General features: G+C 41.0%; 1 protein-coding gene across 1 annotated transcript; it reads right to left on the reverse strand.

The window, feature by feature from the left end:
* Positions 1 to 6,749: 6,749 nt before the first annotated feature.
* On the reverse strand, positions 6,750 to 10,072 carry LOC136378469 (intraflagellar transport protein 70B-like). The gene is given in 4 exon segments (XM_066345438.1): positions 6,750 to 7,666; positions 7,669 to 8,130; positions 8,133 to 8,770; positions 9,157 to 10,072. Coding segments are annotated over 4 exon segments (1,989 nt in total). The 5' UTR covers positions 9,852 to 10,072; the 3' UTR covers positions 6,750 to 7,472.
* Between the last annotated feature and the right edge of the window lie 6,144 nt (positions 10,073 to 16,216).

The raw sequence follows: 16,216 nt of genomic DNA on the forward strand, positions 1-16,216 counted from the left end.
TGCCCAAGTGCTCACCTTAGAGAGAACCCTGATTACAAGTACCACTTTAACAACCAGTTCACTGAACTCAACAAAAAATTAGGTATCAGTTCTGCTGAACCAGTGCGAACCAGCAGAATCCCACCAGTAAGTCTGCTGACCATCTGTTGTGACCAAGTGGCAGTCTACTGCCTTTCCAGGAGGCCTTCTCCAACTTCTGAAATCTTCAAGTATTAAGAGGTTTATGTTTTATTCAGCTGAAATCTGCCTCCCTTTTCTATATACATTAGTGTAACTCTGGTCTTCTGTAGTCATAAAGAATTCTTCAATTGCTCTACTAGGGCAACTCTTTAGGTGTTTAAGGCAGCTCATGTTTCCCCCAGATCTGTCAACTTTTGCTCTTATCACATCCTTCACCATCCTAATCTCTCTTTATATATACCTATTTAATATTGTTTAAGTTGAGGTGTCTAATCCTGAATGTTCCAGAGTAGTAGGTACATACCAATGATTTCCCTTTTCTATTCACTAATAAATGCATTTTTGGTGGACATTGCACTGTCTTCTTACACTGAACTTGAATTTAACAAGGTTTGTCTTTTCTGCATGTGTCATTTTGTCCATATCTCCCTGTAAGGCTGATTTTTTAAAAGCTTCATGACCAGTGTTTATCCTCATTAAAATCTGTATCTTACTGAATTTTAGTTCTAGGTTTTAGAATCTTGATTCTTACCCAGAATATTTTGTGTCCCATCCAGCTTTGGGTATCAGTAGAACTGAGAAATGTACTGTCTGCCTGGGTTCTCATCCAAGTAATGGCAGCTATCTGAAGTGCACAAAGGCCCACATAATAACACACTTGTGAAAGAACATTCAGCGTTCATGCAATTACATTTCCACTTGACGTGCTATTGTCCACCTCATATTTTTACATTTTGAACACAAACAGTCTTTTTGTTTCAATGAATCAACATTTATGCCAAACATTAAATGTGCTATTACATTGCCCTGGCCAGTTGGCTCAGCAGTAGAGCGTTGGCCCGGCATGTAGAAGTCCCGGGTTTGATTCCCAGTCAGGGCACACAGGAGAAATGCCCATTTGCTTCTCCACCCTTCCCCCTTCCCTTTTTCTCTCTCTCTCCTCCCCCCTCCCACATCCAAGGCTCCATTGGAGCAAAGTTGGCCCAGGTGCTGAGGATGGCTCCATGGCCTTCGCCTCAGGCACTAGAATGGCTCCAATTGCAGTAGAGCGACGCCCCAGAGGGGCTGAGCATCGCCTCCTGGTGGGCGTGCTGGGTGGATCCTGATCAGCCGCATGCTGGAGTCTGTCTGTCTGCCTCCCCACGCTTCTCACTTCGGAAAAATAAAAAAATAAAAAAAGTGCTATTACGTTTACTTAATTTAATATTGTAGCGGCCAGACTGAAACACTTTAATAAAGCTTGCTTCTCTAATTTCCTGTGCTACCCTCGGAGGTCCTGTGCTACCCTATTTGCTACACAAATGAGGTCGTAGAGCCATCAGTGTTTGCCTTCAGGGGTATTTCTCTTTCAGTACAGTCATGAACCCATTTTCTGATGTGATCTGCTGATTGGGCCTAGAAATGGCTGATGGACAACCTCTGAACTCAACATTCTAACATAGTTCTGTCACATCCTTTGTACCTCATTGTGCTAAGCTGAGAAGATGCTCTTTTTAAAAATGACTGCTCCTGCCTGAGGTAGCTCAGCTCTTTAGAGCATCGTCCTGATACACCAATGTTGCAGGTTCCAATCGCCGGTGAGGGCACATACAAGAATCAACTAATGAATGCATAAATAAGTGGAACAACAAATCAGTGTTTCTGTCTCCCTTTGTCTAAAAATCAATAAATGAAAACATTAAAAAAAAAAGAAATGGAATTGCTGGGTGATTCTATTTAAAAAAATAATAAGTGACTGAAATTTGTCACTGTAAAGCTGTAAAATAACAGGAGAAGGTTGAGTTCTTAAGTTTATAAACACGTGGAAAGAGCTCCATTCAGGAAATTTTGTGTATGCTCTATTTTTTCTACAAGTCACTTTCCTTATTTGGGCCTAATTTCTTTTGTAAAATGAAAATCTCTGAGGTCCCTTCTCTGTCTCAGTGATTCTGAATGAGTCTGTGTATTTTTGCTGAACACTACCCTAGAATTAATTGTTGCATTGATAATTTCCTTTTTAATTCTCCCCTTATTAGACACTGTGTATGTACTTAACCCTACACTAGACAATGATTGTTTTTCACAACCCTATGAAGTGAGTAGATCAGTCCCTTTTCACTTGTGAAATAACAGGTTTACTGAAATTGAGTTACACTTACTGTTTGTTGGTAGCTGGGTAGAGAGGCATTGCTGAGATAGCCAGCCAGGTCTAACTAAATCCAGGGCCTCTTTGCTGGCCACTTCCCTGCTTGTGCTGGGTAGTCGGTCTACAGAAAAATGCACAAGACCTAGCGTGCGGAGGACCCGGGTTCGATTCCCGGCCAGGGCACACAGGAGAAGCGCCCATTTGCTTCTCCACCCCTCCACCGCACTTTCCTCTCTGTCTCTCTCTTCCCCTCCCGCAGCCAAGGCTCCATTGGAGCAAAGATGGCCCGGGCGCTGGGGATGGCTCTGTGGCCTCTGCCTCAGGCGCTAGAGTGGCTCTGGTTGCAACATGGCGACGCCCAGGATGGGCAGAGCATCGCCCCCTGGTGGGCAGAGCGTCGCCCCTGGTGGGCGTGCCGGGTGGATCCCGGTCGGGCGCATGCGGGAGTCTGTCAGACTGTCTCTCCCTGTTTCCAGCTTCAGAAAAAAAAAAAAAAAAAGAAAAATGCAGAAGAAATGGAACCTCCTCTGACTGTACAGTGGAAGCCGCTGTCTTCATGACTACAACCATAGAAATACCGTAAGCCTTTTGTCTCAGATGGTGTCTTTCTCTGTAAATGTTTAATCCATCCATGCCTTTATAAAACTCATAAAAGGAAGTGCTTTATTTAATGGACTTAATAAATTTTCATTTTTATAACTTTAATATTATACACCTTTGAACCGCACTTAAAAATGTAAGCATAATCTGTAACTGTAAATTATACATCTTCCTAGAGATAGACTAGAAATGAAAAGAATTTTTTAAGATTAAAGAAATGTTGTATTATAATGTAGAGCCAATCTAGATTCTTTGGAAAAATCAAGTTAAAATTGCTAACTTAAGAATTAAGGTTGTTGCAGAAGGATTTGAGTTACATTAGGGCACTCAAAGAGTTGCATCTATCTTACAACTAGAATGAAAGTATAAGTTTAGAATTTGGTGGTACAGTATTGGTAATTATGTGCTTGGACAACCAAGAACCCAGTTACTAAAACTAAGGGTGTACATAGCCCAGTAAATGAATACAAAAAAACCCAAATGTCACTTTAATTATAGTGGTAGGTCAACAAGGGATTAGAAGCAGTTAGTGAATGATCGATAGTGAGCTGCAAGTCAGACCAGTGCTCGGAAACTATTACCATGTGACAGAGAATGCCCTAAGAAAAGCAAAACCTCCAAGATATTTCCATATCACCCACAGTTATTAAGAAATAGACAAAGACCCAAAAAAATGCATTAGAAAATACTGAGAAAATGTAAAGTTTTTCTTTAATATTATCTTTTTTAAATTGGGTAGTTTTAGTAGCCACACTCTGCTTACGTGGACAGACTTTCAACACTGCTAACTCTTCATATGCCAGTGTGGAAACGAGCCCACACAAGGATTATAAATAGGGCAGAGGGGTCAGAACGTTACTCCTTTAAAGCTTCTCCTTCAAGCCATTTATCCTTCTTATCTCACTCACATTTCCTAGTAAACTTATTTGTTTGTGCATCTACCGGTAGCCCTCTACAGACAAAGCCTTGGGTCAAACATCACTGACAATTCTGTAAGGATTTCATCTGAAGTGCTCTTCTGAAATCTGAGAGGCCATACCCAAATGTTCCCATATCACCCCTTTTGGTGGGAGGGTAATCTCCTCTCATTGCTCAATGACCCACCTCCATCCTCACACAGCTTTTCCATTTCCCGGCTGTCCATGAATGGGTCAGGGTTAGCCACTGTATACCTGACCTTTACAAATGGCATTAGTGTGAACATCCATACCACAACTGAGGCCAAATTCAAAGAGAGGCTGTCACGAGGAATATGAATCCTTTGGCAGGTGTGTCATGTCACTGGTCAAAGGAGTCTGCTTGGTTGTTCTGCACAGGAAGATCAAGTTCTTGTTCATGTCTGAGAAAATAAAAATAACTAGTTGTGTACAAACATGTTCATATTCTAAACATATCTGGAGATGGGGAGGTTGACTAATATGAAATACGGGGTTTAATATTTGGTCCCTTTAAAATATGCTATGCAGATACTATGAGGAAATTTTAAAGGAGTAAAAGCTTTAGAAATACAGGGAAACCTTTATTTGGAGAAGAAAACTGCTTTTAGCATTAAGTACATAATGCCCTATGAGCATAAACAAAGCTTTTCATCAGAACTTTAGGAATGAAAGCTTTCATTCAAATGGCAAAATATGGAGTCATTGTAAAGTCATTAGCCTGTTAATATCAATAAGCAGAGCTGAGTACTTTGAAGGTGAGTTTTTTAAAGGCGTAACCTAAAAATAAAGGAAAATAAGTACCTGGGGAGTTAGGAATGCCCTCACCAGCCAGTCTTCTCCAGTAGGTGTGGTTCCTGAGTCTTTGCTGTCACAGGGTAGCAATCTATCAATCCCAGTGGGTGCCTCTCTGGAGAACCACAGAAAGAAAGGGGACAAATGCCATGATTGACCTTTATTCCTTTACTCAATGGTAGGAGCAGTCAGGATTTCCTGATGCATTACTCACCAGGAAATCCCAACTGCCCAGCGGCAAGGGGTTAAAACTGTTCTCAAAAGCTTTTTATGTTCTGAAAAGCTAAATTACACAGAGGCAAACCACAAACACACAGCACCTGGGTAAATAAAGTGTGGCTGAATAAAGGCTCAGCTCTTTGCAAAAGGGAATCTGGAAAACATCGCTTTTGGGTGGTTAATGTTACACTTTATGCTTTTTTTTTTTTTTTTTAAAGAATAGTTTAGAGAAAATGTGCAAAATAAAATCAGAATTTTAACATGGCTGTTGAAAATAAGATTTCAGTTTATATACTTTCCAACTCATAAGGGGCTATGAAGATTAGGATGGGCATAGAGCTATTGCACAAAGCAACAGCGTTTTTAGTACAAGTTTGTTAAAGAACATTTTATAGAGATAGAACTGTTCAATGGTATGCATTGAAGTGATCATTACACATTGTCCTCAAAATATGGGGTCAAACATAAATGGTAAATGGTATCGATTAAAAAATGCTGTGAATTCAAGACCATTGGACTCAAATCATAAACCAAAATTTCTGATAACTCTAATACAATTTGAGCATCCAGGAGGTCATGTTACAGAGGATTTGTGCTGAGTATACTTCATCTGGGTACCTATGAGGCTAAGTGATTAAGTGATTTCTCTTTGAAGGAAAAAAAAATTTATGGCAGGGATTCTCTAACTTTCAGTAGAAAACTGTAAGGTTGAACCATAACCATGACCTACTTATGTAGGTCAAAAACTGAAAATTAGCAATTTCATATAATTCAACCTAACACTTTTGTTGGTTTCTAAGCCAGTTCAAATTGGGGTTCAACAGTTTATGGAGAGAAAAGGGGTGGGGAAACTAATAGTAAAGATCATGTACGGTACAGAAAATGAAACACCTTAGCAGAATGAGTGGTGTTCTATCTTGGGATGGCTATGAACATGAAACTAGCATTGTGAATCTGCCAGATAAAGTTTCAGAATTGACCCTTTTATCTGTGATGGAGGTAGGAGAGAAGTTTGGTGAGGTCATAGGAATAGTGTAGATTTTTGCCTACCCAAGTGGATACAACATGGAAACAACTCTAGCATTAACATATCTTAAGTAGGAAACACAAAGGTAGGAATTAGAACTGAGTACTCAGCCTACCTCTACTATGGGTCACTATGAGAGGTAAATGAGAGCAAAGTTAGAAAAAATAATAATAGTATAACTATCTTGTTCACCTAGCCAAATTATTTCCTAACAGAACAAAAGAAAACCATGCACAACAACATAGAACCATAATTCTGTTAAGAGCACAAGATTTCCCACTGAATCTTACACCTTAAAAATAATAACAACAAATCCCTGGCTGGTTGGCTCAGTGGTAGAGCATCAGCCCAGTGTGTGGCTGTCCCAGGTTCAATTCCCAGTCAGGGCACATAGGAGAAGCGTATCACTGGAGAAGAGCCCATCTGCTTCTTCACCCTTCCCTTCTCACTTCTCTCTTTCTCTTTTCCCCTTCTACCGCCAAGGCTCGATTAGAGCAAGTTGGCCAAAGCAATGAGGATGGCCCCATAGCCTTTGCCTCAGGCGCTAAAAAATGGCTCTGGTTGCAATGAAGCAAGGGCCCAGATGGGCAGAGAATTGGCCCCTTAGTGGGCTTGCTGGGTGGATCCTGGTTGGGGTTCCTGCCAGAGTCTGTCTCTGCCTCCCCTCCTCTCACACACACAAAAAAGATAATAATAATAATAATAACAACAGGTAATTTTGGTAATAATAAAATAATAAGTAATTTTGATTACATTAACCATTATACCTAGTGTATTTTTCACTCTCTATGATACACCATAAGACACACCTAGGGTTTTAAGGAGGAAAATAAGAAAAAAAAAAATCTGAACCAAATAGTGTGTTAAAATATTTAATAAAATATACAATATTTCAATAATGTAAACTCAACAGCAGTATTAACAACCATTGGCACTGTTATTAACAAATGAGAAGAGACTTTAACATTCATATACTCTTCTAGTTGTCCGGGAACCCGCAGCAGCAAAAAAAAAAAAAGAACATTCACTCCATAAGATGCACAGGCATTTTCCCCTCCACTTTTGGGGAAAAAAAGTGCCTCTTATGGAGCGAAAAATATGGTATATTGAAAAATCCTGGCAAAACATACTAAATCCTATGTAAAATGTATGCATTACAAATTAGTGAGAGTAAATGGTGACACTAGGACAAATAATCCCTAGAGTTATTATTAAAAGGCCAGAAAATATATAATTATTCAATTCTAGACTTGCCAGTGCTGAGTCCTCAGATAATACAATCCTTGCGCAAATATAACAAATTATAACAAAGCACAAATAATAACAAAGGAGAGGAAACATAGGCACTACAAGTTCTAACAGTATCTCCATCCAGTTTTAAATTTTTCATAAATCTAGGTGTCAAAATTCTTATATTTCACTTAGTGAAGGTTTTAAAAACAGGCTAATCAAATTATTATTATTATAATTTTAAAGTGTACAAAATTCAACTTGGAACAAAGTAAAGATGCCAATGGCTAAATACAAATAAAACAGTACAAAATACAGATATAAAGCCATTGTAATATAAGCCATTGTTTATTGAACATGACTACATATTCCATCTTGTAACCTCATAAATCAACGCTTTTAACTGCCTCAATTCATATATGACCATATTCTTTCCAATATGCATTCTTTCTTCTTCCAGTGGTTGTTCAGTTGCAGGTATCTTCCAGCCATAAGCTTCACAGTGTTCTAGAAACTGGATGCATTCTTGAATAACACTGTCAGGAAGCATGACTGTTTTGACATGTTTTCTAATAAATACAAGAAGCATCTCTTGGCATAATACCAGGTATCGGTTCCCAGTTTTTTATTATAAGGTTCCAAGCTTTTGATAACTCGAGAAATCCGAAAGTCATAATTTCCTTTGGCACAGTAAAGTGTGCCTATCACCAAATTCACAATGCAGAGATGATAGGTTTTCTTATCTGGGTCATCATAGGAGAGCTGCTTTTCCTCCTTTTCAATCTTCCTCATCAATTCCTCAGCTTCTTCATTTTGACTTGTCATAATATAAGAAACACAGAGGTTGGCCAGTACAATAGCACTGACACTGAGAACGTTGTTATTTCGCTTGCTGACTATGAGTTCATAAAAATCGACAGCTTCTTCATATTTTTCTTGCATGAACAGAACATGAGCCACATTCAGCTTCCACACATCATGGTTATTGCAGAGGTCCACAGATTTGTGAAAGATCTTTCTACCATTGAATACTTTTGAAGATTCCAGTAGATTTTTCCCTGGGCCATCAATACTGGAATATACTTCTCCAGGATTTCGTCATATTCATCCACGGCCTTTTTGGCAGCTTCATCATCTCAACCGTGTCTTGCTTCCTGTACTTGTACAGTGAGTTTCCGAAGATGCTCAGTCAGCATCCCTGCAAGCCCATCAAGCTTAATGAAAGCCTCCTCCGGAGCTGTCTGGTAAGTGATCACAGCATCCAAGAAGTCATAGAGATAGGGTGTGAGGAACTTATAAGTCAAGTGCGCATTTTCTGCCAGGACATCTGCTGCCAGGTAAAAATACTCATACTTACAGTAGAGCAGCAACAGGTTGCCAAAGGTCTCTGGGGGAAAGGGGTTCTGTTGGAGCAGAAACTGTAGCTTTTCAAACCCTTCCGTAGGCCTGGCAGCCATGTTCATTAGCGCCTGGTTGTGCAGGGTCACAGGATCCAACTCTTCCTCTGCCCTAGGTGGCATGTCAGTGAGGGCTTCCTGGGCTGCCTCATAGTTTCTCAGCTGGTATTCTATGGCTGCCTTGAGGTTGAAGGCTTCCACCAATGCTGTCTGGTGAAAGACTTAAGTGTTGCCAACACTGCGAAAATCAATGCCCTCGGTTGTCATGCCCATGTGACATCTAAGGACAAGAGGTGCAGGCCACCAGCCATGAAAACTGAGTACATCCAGTACATGGCTGGAGAAAAACAACAACAACAACAACCGTTAGAAATGTAGCAATATTTTCCACAGAACTCTATGTACCCAACATCAAGGAAGCCCTACCCTAGGGACTTAGCTAAGAACAAGGTCAGCTAATCGCACCTCTCCCGCCCTTGTAAACGTTGCTTGCTTGCTCAGCCTAGATAGCCACCCTATAAAAAGGAGCCATTTTAGAAGCTCGGGGCTGCAGTTCTCCCTTGCATGGGTTGCCTGCAGTCCGTGCGCAGGTTTGCAATAAAACTTATAAAATTCACTTTGGGTCTGCTGTGGTCTGTCTCCTGGGATGTAACACCCACTCCTAGCTCTGGGTGCTGGTGGATGCCATGCTCAACAATACCAGCGACAAGCTTCAGAGCTGGGGCATACTGCCAGCTGCTGTAATAGGCCACAGCCAGGTTGTAGGAAAGGTCAGGCCGGTAGCCTGAGGTCTGCAGGGCTGCAAAGAAAGAACTTGGAACACGCAGCCTCATACGCAGTCCCTCTTTGTACAGCACACAACCCAGGTTGACCTGGGCATCTGATTCGTTCTCAGCCTCACTCTCTTCTCCCCCTTCCCCGCTCAGTAGCTGCTCCAGCAGACTCCTGGTCCCGGGAAGATCGCCCTCGCTGTACTTGATAGCAGCCTGCAGACGGAGGACCTGGCTTTGGTAGGTGGGGTTGTCCACGAGGAGGAAGCTGACCCGCGTGGCCTCCGGATAAAGGCCGGCCTTGTACAGGGCCTGGGCCTGGTACAGGCGGTACTGCTCCAGCTCTGGGTGCAGCTGGCTCAGCTGCTCATAGCACTCGGCCGCCATCGTGAACTCCTCCAGGCGGTAGTAGCAGTAGCCCAGCAGCGACAGGCCCGCGCGGCTCCTCCGGATCCGCTGGGTTTCTCCGCTCAGCAGCTGCACCGCCTCGGCGTAGCGGGAATCGCGGATGAGCCGGTACACGACCGCAGTGAACTCCCCGTCGGAGATCTGCGTACCGCCCAGCCCTGCCATCACGGTCACAGTGGTTGTGCGTCCTAGTTACCAAGGAAACAAGCCAACCGGCAACGGCAGACGTTAAAGAATGTTTGTTCGGGTTTTTTGCGTGTTCCCAAAGTTACTTTTAGCGGAAGGAGCAGACTAGGATTAGACAGAAATCACTAATGTGAGGGTCTCCATAGCTGGTCTGAACCCGGAAGAATCCAAGAGTCAGAGCGACTTGAGTCTGTAATAGCAGAGGAAGCGCCTCCAGGTAATTCAGAGACCTAAACTCCACTTCCCGGCATGCACCAGTCCAGTCGCTCCGCCAAACGTGTTCGCGCTGCATGCTGGGAGGCGTAATCTCTGCGGGAAGGATCCTGCGCGGTTGGGAATGAGGATTGGCTTAGCTTGTGTTCCTGTTGTAGGTGGGGTTGCTGCTTCTTTGTTGGGTTTCTTCGGTCTCCGGTGTGGGGGAGGAAGTTTTACTTTCTGAACTCCCTTTCGTTTTTGAGTCTTTCCCACGGTGTCATCGCACCGTGTGGTTCCCCGTGGTTTTAGTGGAACAAACGAGAACGGAAAAGAGGGAGTTTAATCTGGCCCTACAGACTTCCCTGATCTCTCCAAGTTTCACTACAAAGGAGAAACATAGAAGACACCTATGACCTCGGTTTTTTCCAAGGATGGAAAAAAAAATAAAAAACGAGCAGAAACCCATGACCAAAACGTGTTCCTTTTTCTATGCACAGTTGCTCTTCTAACCCAGACCTACCACCTACTTAATTAGCCAGACTATTAATGTGTGTATATGTGTGACAGAGAGGGAGACATAACACAGCCTGTACTTGTCAGACTTTAATGTTTCCGGATATCACTGGGAAGATAAAAATAGGACTTTCTTTCAGTTAAAAAATTGTTTTAAATTACCTACACTTTAGTTTTCTTTCAGATTCTTAGTTTGAAGATCTCTGTGGCGATTTGTTGGACTGTACAAGAAACCATTCTGGGTTTTATTTTTTCTTTTGTCGTGTATTTGGAATAGATGCTCTAGATTCCATGACACTACCTCAGGGCTATTTTTGTATAAGTTCGTTTGAACTTAATAGTGCCTATTATGGGGCAAACTTAATTATAAAATTTTATTGGATCACTAATAAAAATATATATACCCATAGTTTAGAATGACCTGGAGACTGAAGAATTTGTCAGAGATAAATACACTTTTTCAGTCAAGCATTAGAGAAGAAAAATAGCAAAAGACAAAACTGGCTCATCCCGGTGAGATGGTGGTAAATGTTCATTTTTTGTCATAAAATTAACTGTAATTTATGAATATCTATCATATGCGATGCCTCTGTTGGTGGCCTTGGGTGAGGGGGTTGTCTTCATGGCCTTCTATGATTTTCATTAGCCTCATAACCACCCAAAATAAACATAGTCCAAATAAAAGCATGTCATGGCTATATAATTAAAGACTTTAATGCAAATCCCTTATCTGCCTGTTCAATGGTATTGCTGCCCATAAATCTTTTCTGTGTACATGTTTTGGAGCCAACATCAATCATATTGCATGGCACTCTACTAGACTATTCACATATATTATCTCTAATTTTAATAATCCCCCTGTATTCTACATATTACAGATAGAGAAAGGAAGCAGCTGAGCCATGATATCCAAAACATAAATTCATTAGGGAATACTGATGAATTAATTAAATCTGTGTATCACATAAAAACCCAGTTTGAGGGAATACTAGTGTCTTGCTTTTTGGGTTGTTATTTTTCCATTACAGCAAACAACCAACTTGGTTTGAGCAGAAGAATTTGAATTTCCTGGCCTGAGGTGCAGCTGTGAGCAGATGTTAAGAAGTGATTTTGAGGGGTGGTATAGTTCCTAGTCACCTGTTATAGTTTAAAGGAGACTTTAATAAGGCATCTGAATGCTAAACAGTCTAGTGACTGACTTCATCTAGTTATACATTCTTTTCCCTTGCTGAGAAGTTTGGCAAAAGTGTGTTTGGTTTGGGACTGGACAAAGAACCTTCTACTGTATGAATACCAAGAAATGGACAAACTACCCCAATTTCAAAGGGGTTGAGTGGGGTCCTAGACCTCCTGAGATTCCCAGAGAAAGCAGCTGAGGAAGACCACTATAGCCCTTCTCGGAGGCTTCTTCCAAAATATTCTCTGGCTGCAGTCTTTTCTGGTCTCAAGCCAAGGAGTTTCATGGCTTGAGGGATGCTGGCTAGAGCTACTCAATTATCAGGGATTAGGGCAGTGGTTCTCAAATTTTTTGAAGTCCGGGCACATTTAAAATCCTACAAATAATTGTAGGTGCACTATATACAAATTTCTGAGAAACATGTTATAATAATTAAGTCAAATATTAAAGAAAAAATATAAAGTCCAAATGTGCTTTTATGGTAATTAAACAAAATAAATATGACAAAATTAAATTTATTCTGACATTAAAAAACATTTTAAGTTACATTTTTTGAGTTATGCTTTTTAGAATGTTTTAAAAAGAGGGTTAAGAAATAAAAAAAACAACAAAAAAGTTATTTATATATATATATATATATATATATATATATATAGAGAGAGAGAGAGAGAGAGAGAGAGAGATACATTCTTAGTAAGATTTAGTAAATTCGACAGGTCCCAGCATGAATGTGTTAAGTTTTTTCATTCTTACGTTTATGACAAACATAAGCCTGATGTGTCCTAGCGATTTCTTCTATGTTTGGGCCTATATTTGAAAGGCAAACTCTCATTTCCTCGTCAATACATTGAAGAATTCCTCTCTTTTTACTCTTGTGCTGAGTGTAGAAAACCCCCACCATACCTATCATCTTAACATTACACCAAACAAAGGATAGAAGAATCTTGCCTCCAGTTTTCTGGGGAACATGGCGGGTAGTGTAAACAATCCAGCACCACAGCTTAATAGCCTTTTGCAACCTAAACCGGCAAGTGAGGTGGGGGGTTGGGCAGACTGTCAGCTTACAGCCAATTCCCCACACCTCTGTCCCCCAAAAATCTAAACTCCAGAAACCCTGTTTTTGTTTTTTTGGTCCCCAGCAGGCACATATTTCTCTGGAATACCATAGGGCGCACCTGAAAGTCTAGGGCACACCAGTGCACCCAGGAGCACACCTTGAGAACCACTGGATTAGAACCTTTATGCCTGCCTGAATGACACTTATCTCTTGGAAGAAATAATTATCCAAAAGGCTTAATATTTTTAAATCCTTATGTATTTTAAATCCGTAATTTTGAGCTGTTTACCTTGTGTAAGTTGCTCTTAAATCAAGGCAAGGTGATAGAACATGGAAACAAGATACTACTGCCTTTTATATCTTTAGTCTGTCTCTCTGTTTCTGAGTTGCATCATGAAAGCATTCCCCTTCAGATGGCTTCTTGGAAATATATGAAAAATAGCTGGACTATCTGTTCTGCCCTGAATTTCTCTGTTCCTCTCTGTGTTGGGACCTGTGAGCATGGCAGCTGAGGGGCAGGAGAGAGGTTGTTCCGTATCTTCCCCCCTGTTTCATGTGCTGCTGCTTGCGAGGCCTGGCTCGACAAAAGCAGGACGTTCTGCTTAGACAGATGGAGGGCAGGGTCATTTTCAAAATGGAATGAGCGCACAAATCACAGTGTGAAATTGGCATGACCGTCACTGCTGCTGTGATAGACCGACACTTATTTAGTCTCTGATAGGCAGTTGGGGAATAGATTCATTTTGAGGGGGATGGGAGATGGCAAAAGAAGGCCATTTAAAATTAGTGATAGAAATTCTGGAAAGCAATAAATGGGGGGGGGGTATTATAAAATGTCATAAAGGATGTTTCCAACAGAATCTTGAAAAGCTGAAACATATCTCAAAAAGTGAGTGTATCGCCTGACCTGTGGTGGCGCAGTGGATCAAGTGTCGACCTGGAAACATTTAAAATTAGTGATAGAAATTCTGGGAAGCAATAAATGGGGGGGGGGTATTATAAAATGTCATAAAGGATGTTTCCAACAGAATCTTGAAAAGCTGAAACATATCTCAAAAAGTGAGTGTATCGCCTGACCTGTGGTGGCGCAGTGGATCAAGTGTCGACCTGGAAACACTGAGCCAGTTCGAAATCCTGGAGCTGCCTGGTCAAGGCACATATGGGAGTTGTTTCCTGCTCCTCCCCCCTTCTCTCTCTCTCTCTGTCTCTCTCTCTCCTCTCTAAAATAAATAAATAAATAAATAAAATTAAAAAAAAGGTGAGCGCATTATCGTATGACTTCACTTACATGTAGAATCTAAAGAGCAAACTAAACGAACGTGCAACAGAAACAGACTTAGAGATTCAGAGTTCAGACTGGTGGTTACAAGAGGGGAGGAGTTTGGGGGAGCTGTGTGAAAGAGGAGAGGGGATTAGGAAGTACTAATTGGTAGTCACAAACAGTAAAATATAGCATAGGGAATATAGTCAATAATATTCTAATAACAGTGTATGGTACCAGGTAGGTACTTGAAAATCAGGGAGAGCAGTTTGTAAAGTAGATGCTTAACTAACCATTATGATATACACCTGAAACCATACTAAAATAGTAAAATATAATAAAAAATAAACAAAATAAAAAAGTAAGTGTATCGTACCATTCCTAGAATAAGAAAGCTCGTGGTGGGTGCTATATTGAAAGGAATTAAGCTTTGAGAAAATGCTGTTGGTTATGTTGCATAAGAGGAGGCTTGCTTGCCACATAGAAGAATTCCATTCAGGCAAAATGTATAGAAGCTTAAAACATGATGTTCTTTTTTTTTTTTTTTTTTTTTTGACAGAGACAGAGAGTCAGACAGACAGGAAGGGAGAGAGATGAGAAGCATCAATTTTTTGTTGTGGCACCTTAGTTGTTCAATGATTTCTCATATGTGCTTTGACTGAGGGCCTACAGCAGAGCAAGTGACCCATTGCTCAAGCCAGCGACCTTGGGGTCATGTCTGTGATTCCCACACTCAAGCCAACGACCCCACGCTCAAGCTGGTGAGCTGGTGAGTCCAGGCTCAAGCCAGCGACCTTGGGGTTTTGTACCTGGGTCCTCTGTGTGCCAGTCTGATGTTCTGTCCACTGCACCACCACCGCCTGGTAAGGCAAGCATGATGTTCTAAACACACTTATCTTTCTGCCTGTTAAGATGATCCAGATTCCATGCATAGTCTACTTGCATTCTCTTGCCTTTTTTTTTTTAATTTAGAAAATTAAATTTAACAGGGTGTCATTGATCAACAAGAGTACATAGACTTCAGGTAAACATCTCCACATCATTTGAACAATTATGTTGTATACCCATCACCCAAAGTCAAATCATCCTCCATCACCTTGTATTTGTCCCTCTTTATTACCTTCCCCCAACTCCCTGGTCTCTCCCCCTTCCCACATCACCCTGCACCTGGTAACCATTGCACTCTTTATCTATGCCCATAAGTCTCAATTTTGTATCCCACCTATGTGTGGAATCATACCGTTTTTAGCACTTTTTGAAATACTTATTACTGCATTTTCTCTTAAAACTAATTGGAAATTGTTTCTTATTTTTCTTGTAAAACTAACCACTTCTTTTTGGTAAACATTGTTATGAGTATTTCAACTGCAGCTGTAGTTAAACATCTTCCTTGGTAAAGGAAGCCCTTCTGCAAAATCCTTTTCTAAATTGTTATTTCTGTTTGCTCACTCCACACCATTTTCTGCAAGATGGACCAAGTGAGGGGTTCAGTTTCCTTGCTTCCCCTGGGGTCCAACTTGATTTATTTGTCCCTCTGTGTCCACTGATGCTGATAGAACTGACCCTCCTTCCACTACCTCCTGTCTCCCCCTCCCCACACCCACCCGACACTGGGGAGAAAAGAATAAATTAGTGCCAAATTTGTAATCACTGATAGGAGCATGTGTTCAATATTTTAAGACTTTTGGAAAAGACTATAGCTACATCAACACTTGGGACTATTTATGTTCAGACTGTGAGAAATTTAACTTTGTTGAGAGCTTAATCTTTTTTCTCTGGTAGTTCCAGCTCTATTAATATTTTATATAGTAATATACACTGCTCACAAAAATTAGGGGATATTTCATAGTTTTATATTAATTTTGAAATCTCCCCTAGTCTTTGTGAGTATATTTCTTCTTGATATATCTTGCTTTTGATCAACTAGTTTCTTTCTATCTAGACATCCAGTGCACTGTCTTTTGCATCAAACAGCCAGGTTGATCAAATAGTTTGTGTGTGTGTGTGTGTGTGTGTGTGTGTGTGTGTGTGTGTGTTTGTATTTTTCCAAAGGGAGAAGTGAGGAGGGGGGAGGCAGAGAGACAGATTTCCGCATGTGTCCAACCGGGATTCACCCGCATGCCCACCAGGAGTTGATGCTT

The sequence above is a fragment of the Saccopteryx leptura genome, chromosome 7 (genome assembly GCF_036850995.1).
Source record: "Saccopteryx leptura isolate mSacLep1 chromosome 7, mSacLep1_pri_phased_curated, whole genome shotgun sequence".
NCBI classification, from domain to species: Eukaryota; Metazoa; Chordata; class Mammalia; order Chiroptera; family Emballonuridae; genus Saccopteryx; species Saccopteryx leptura.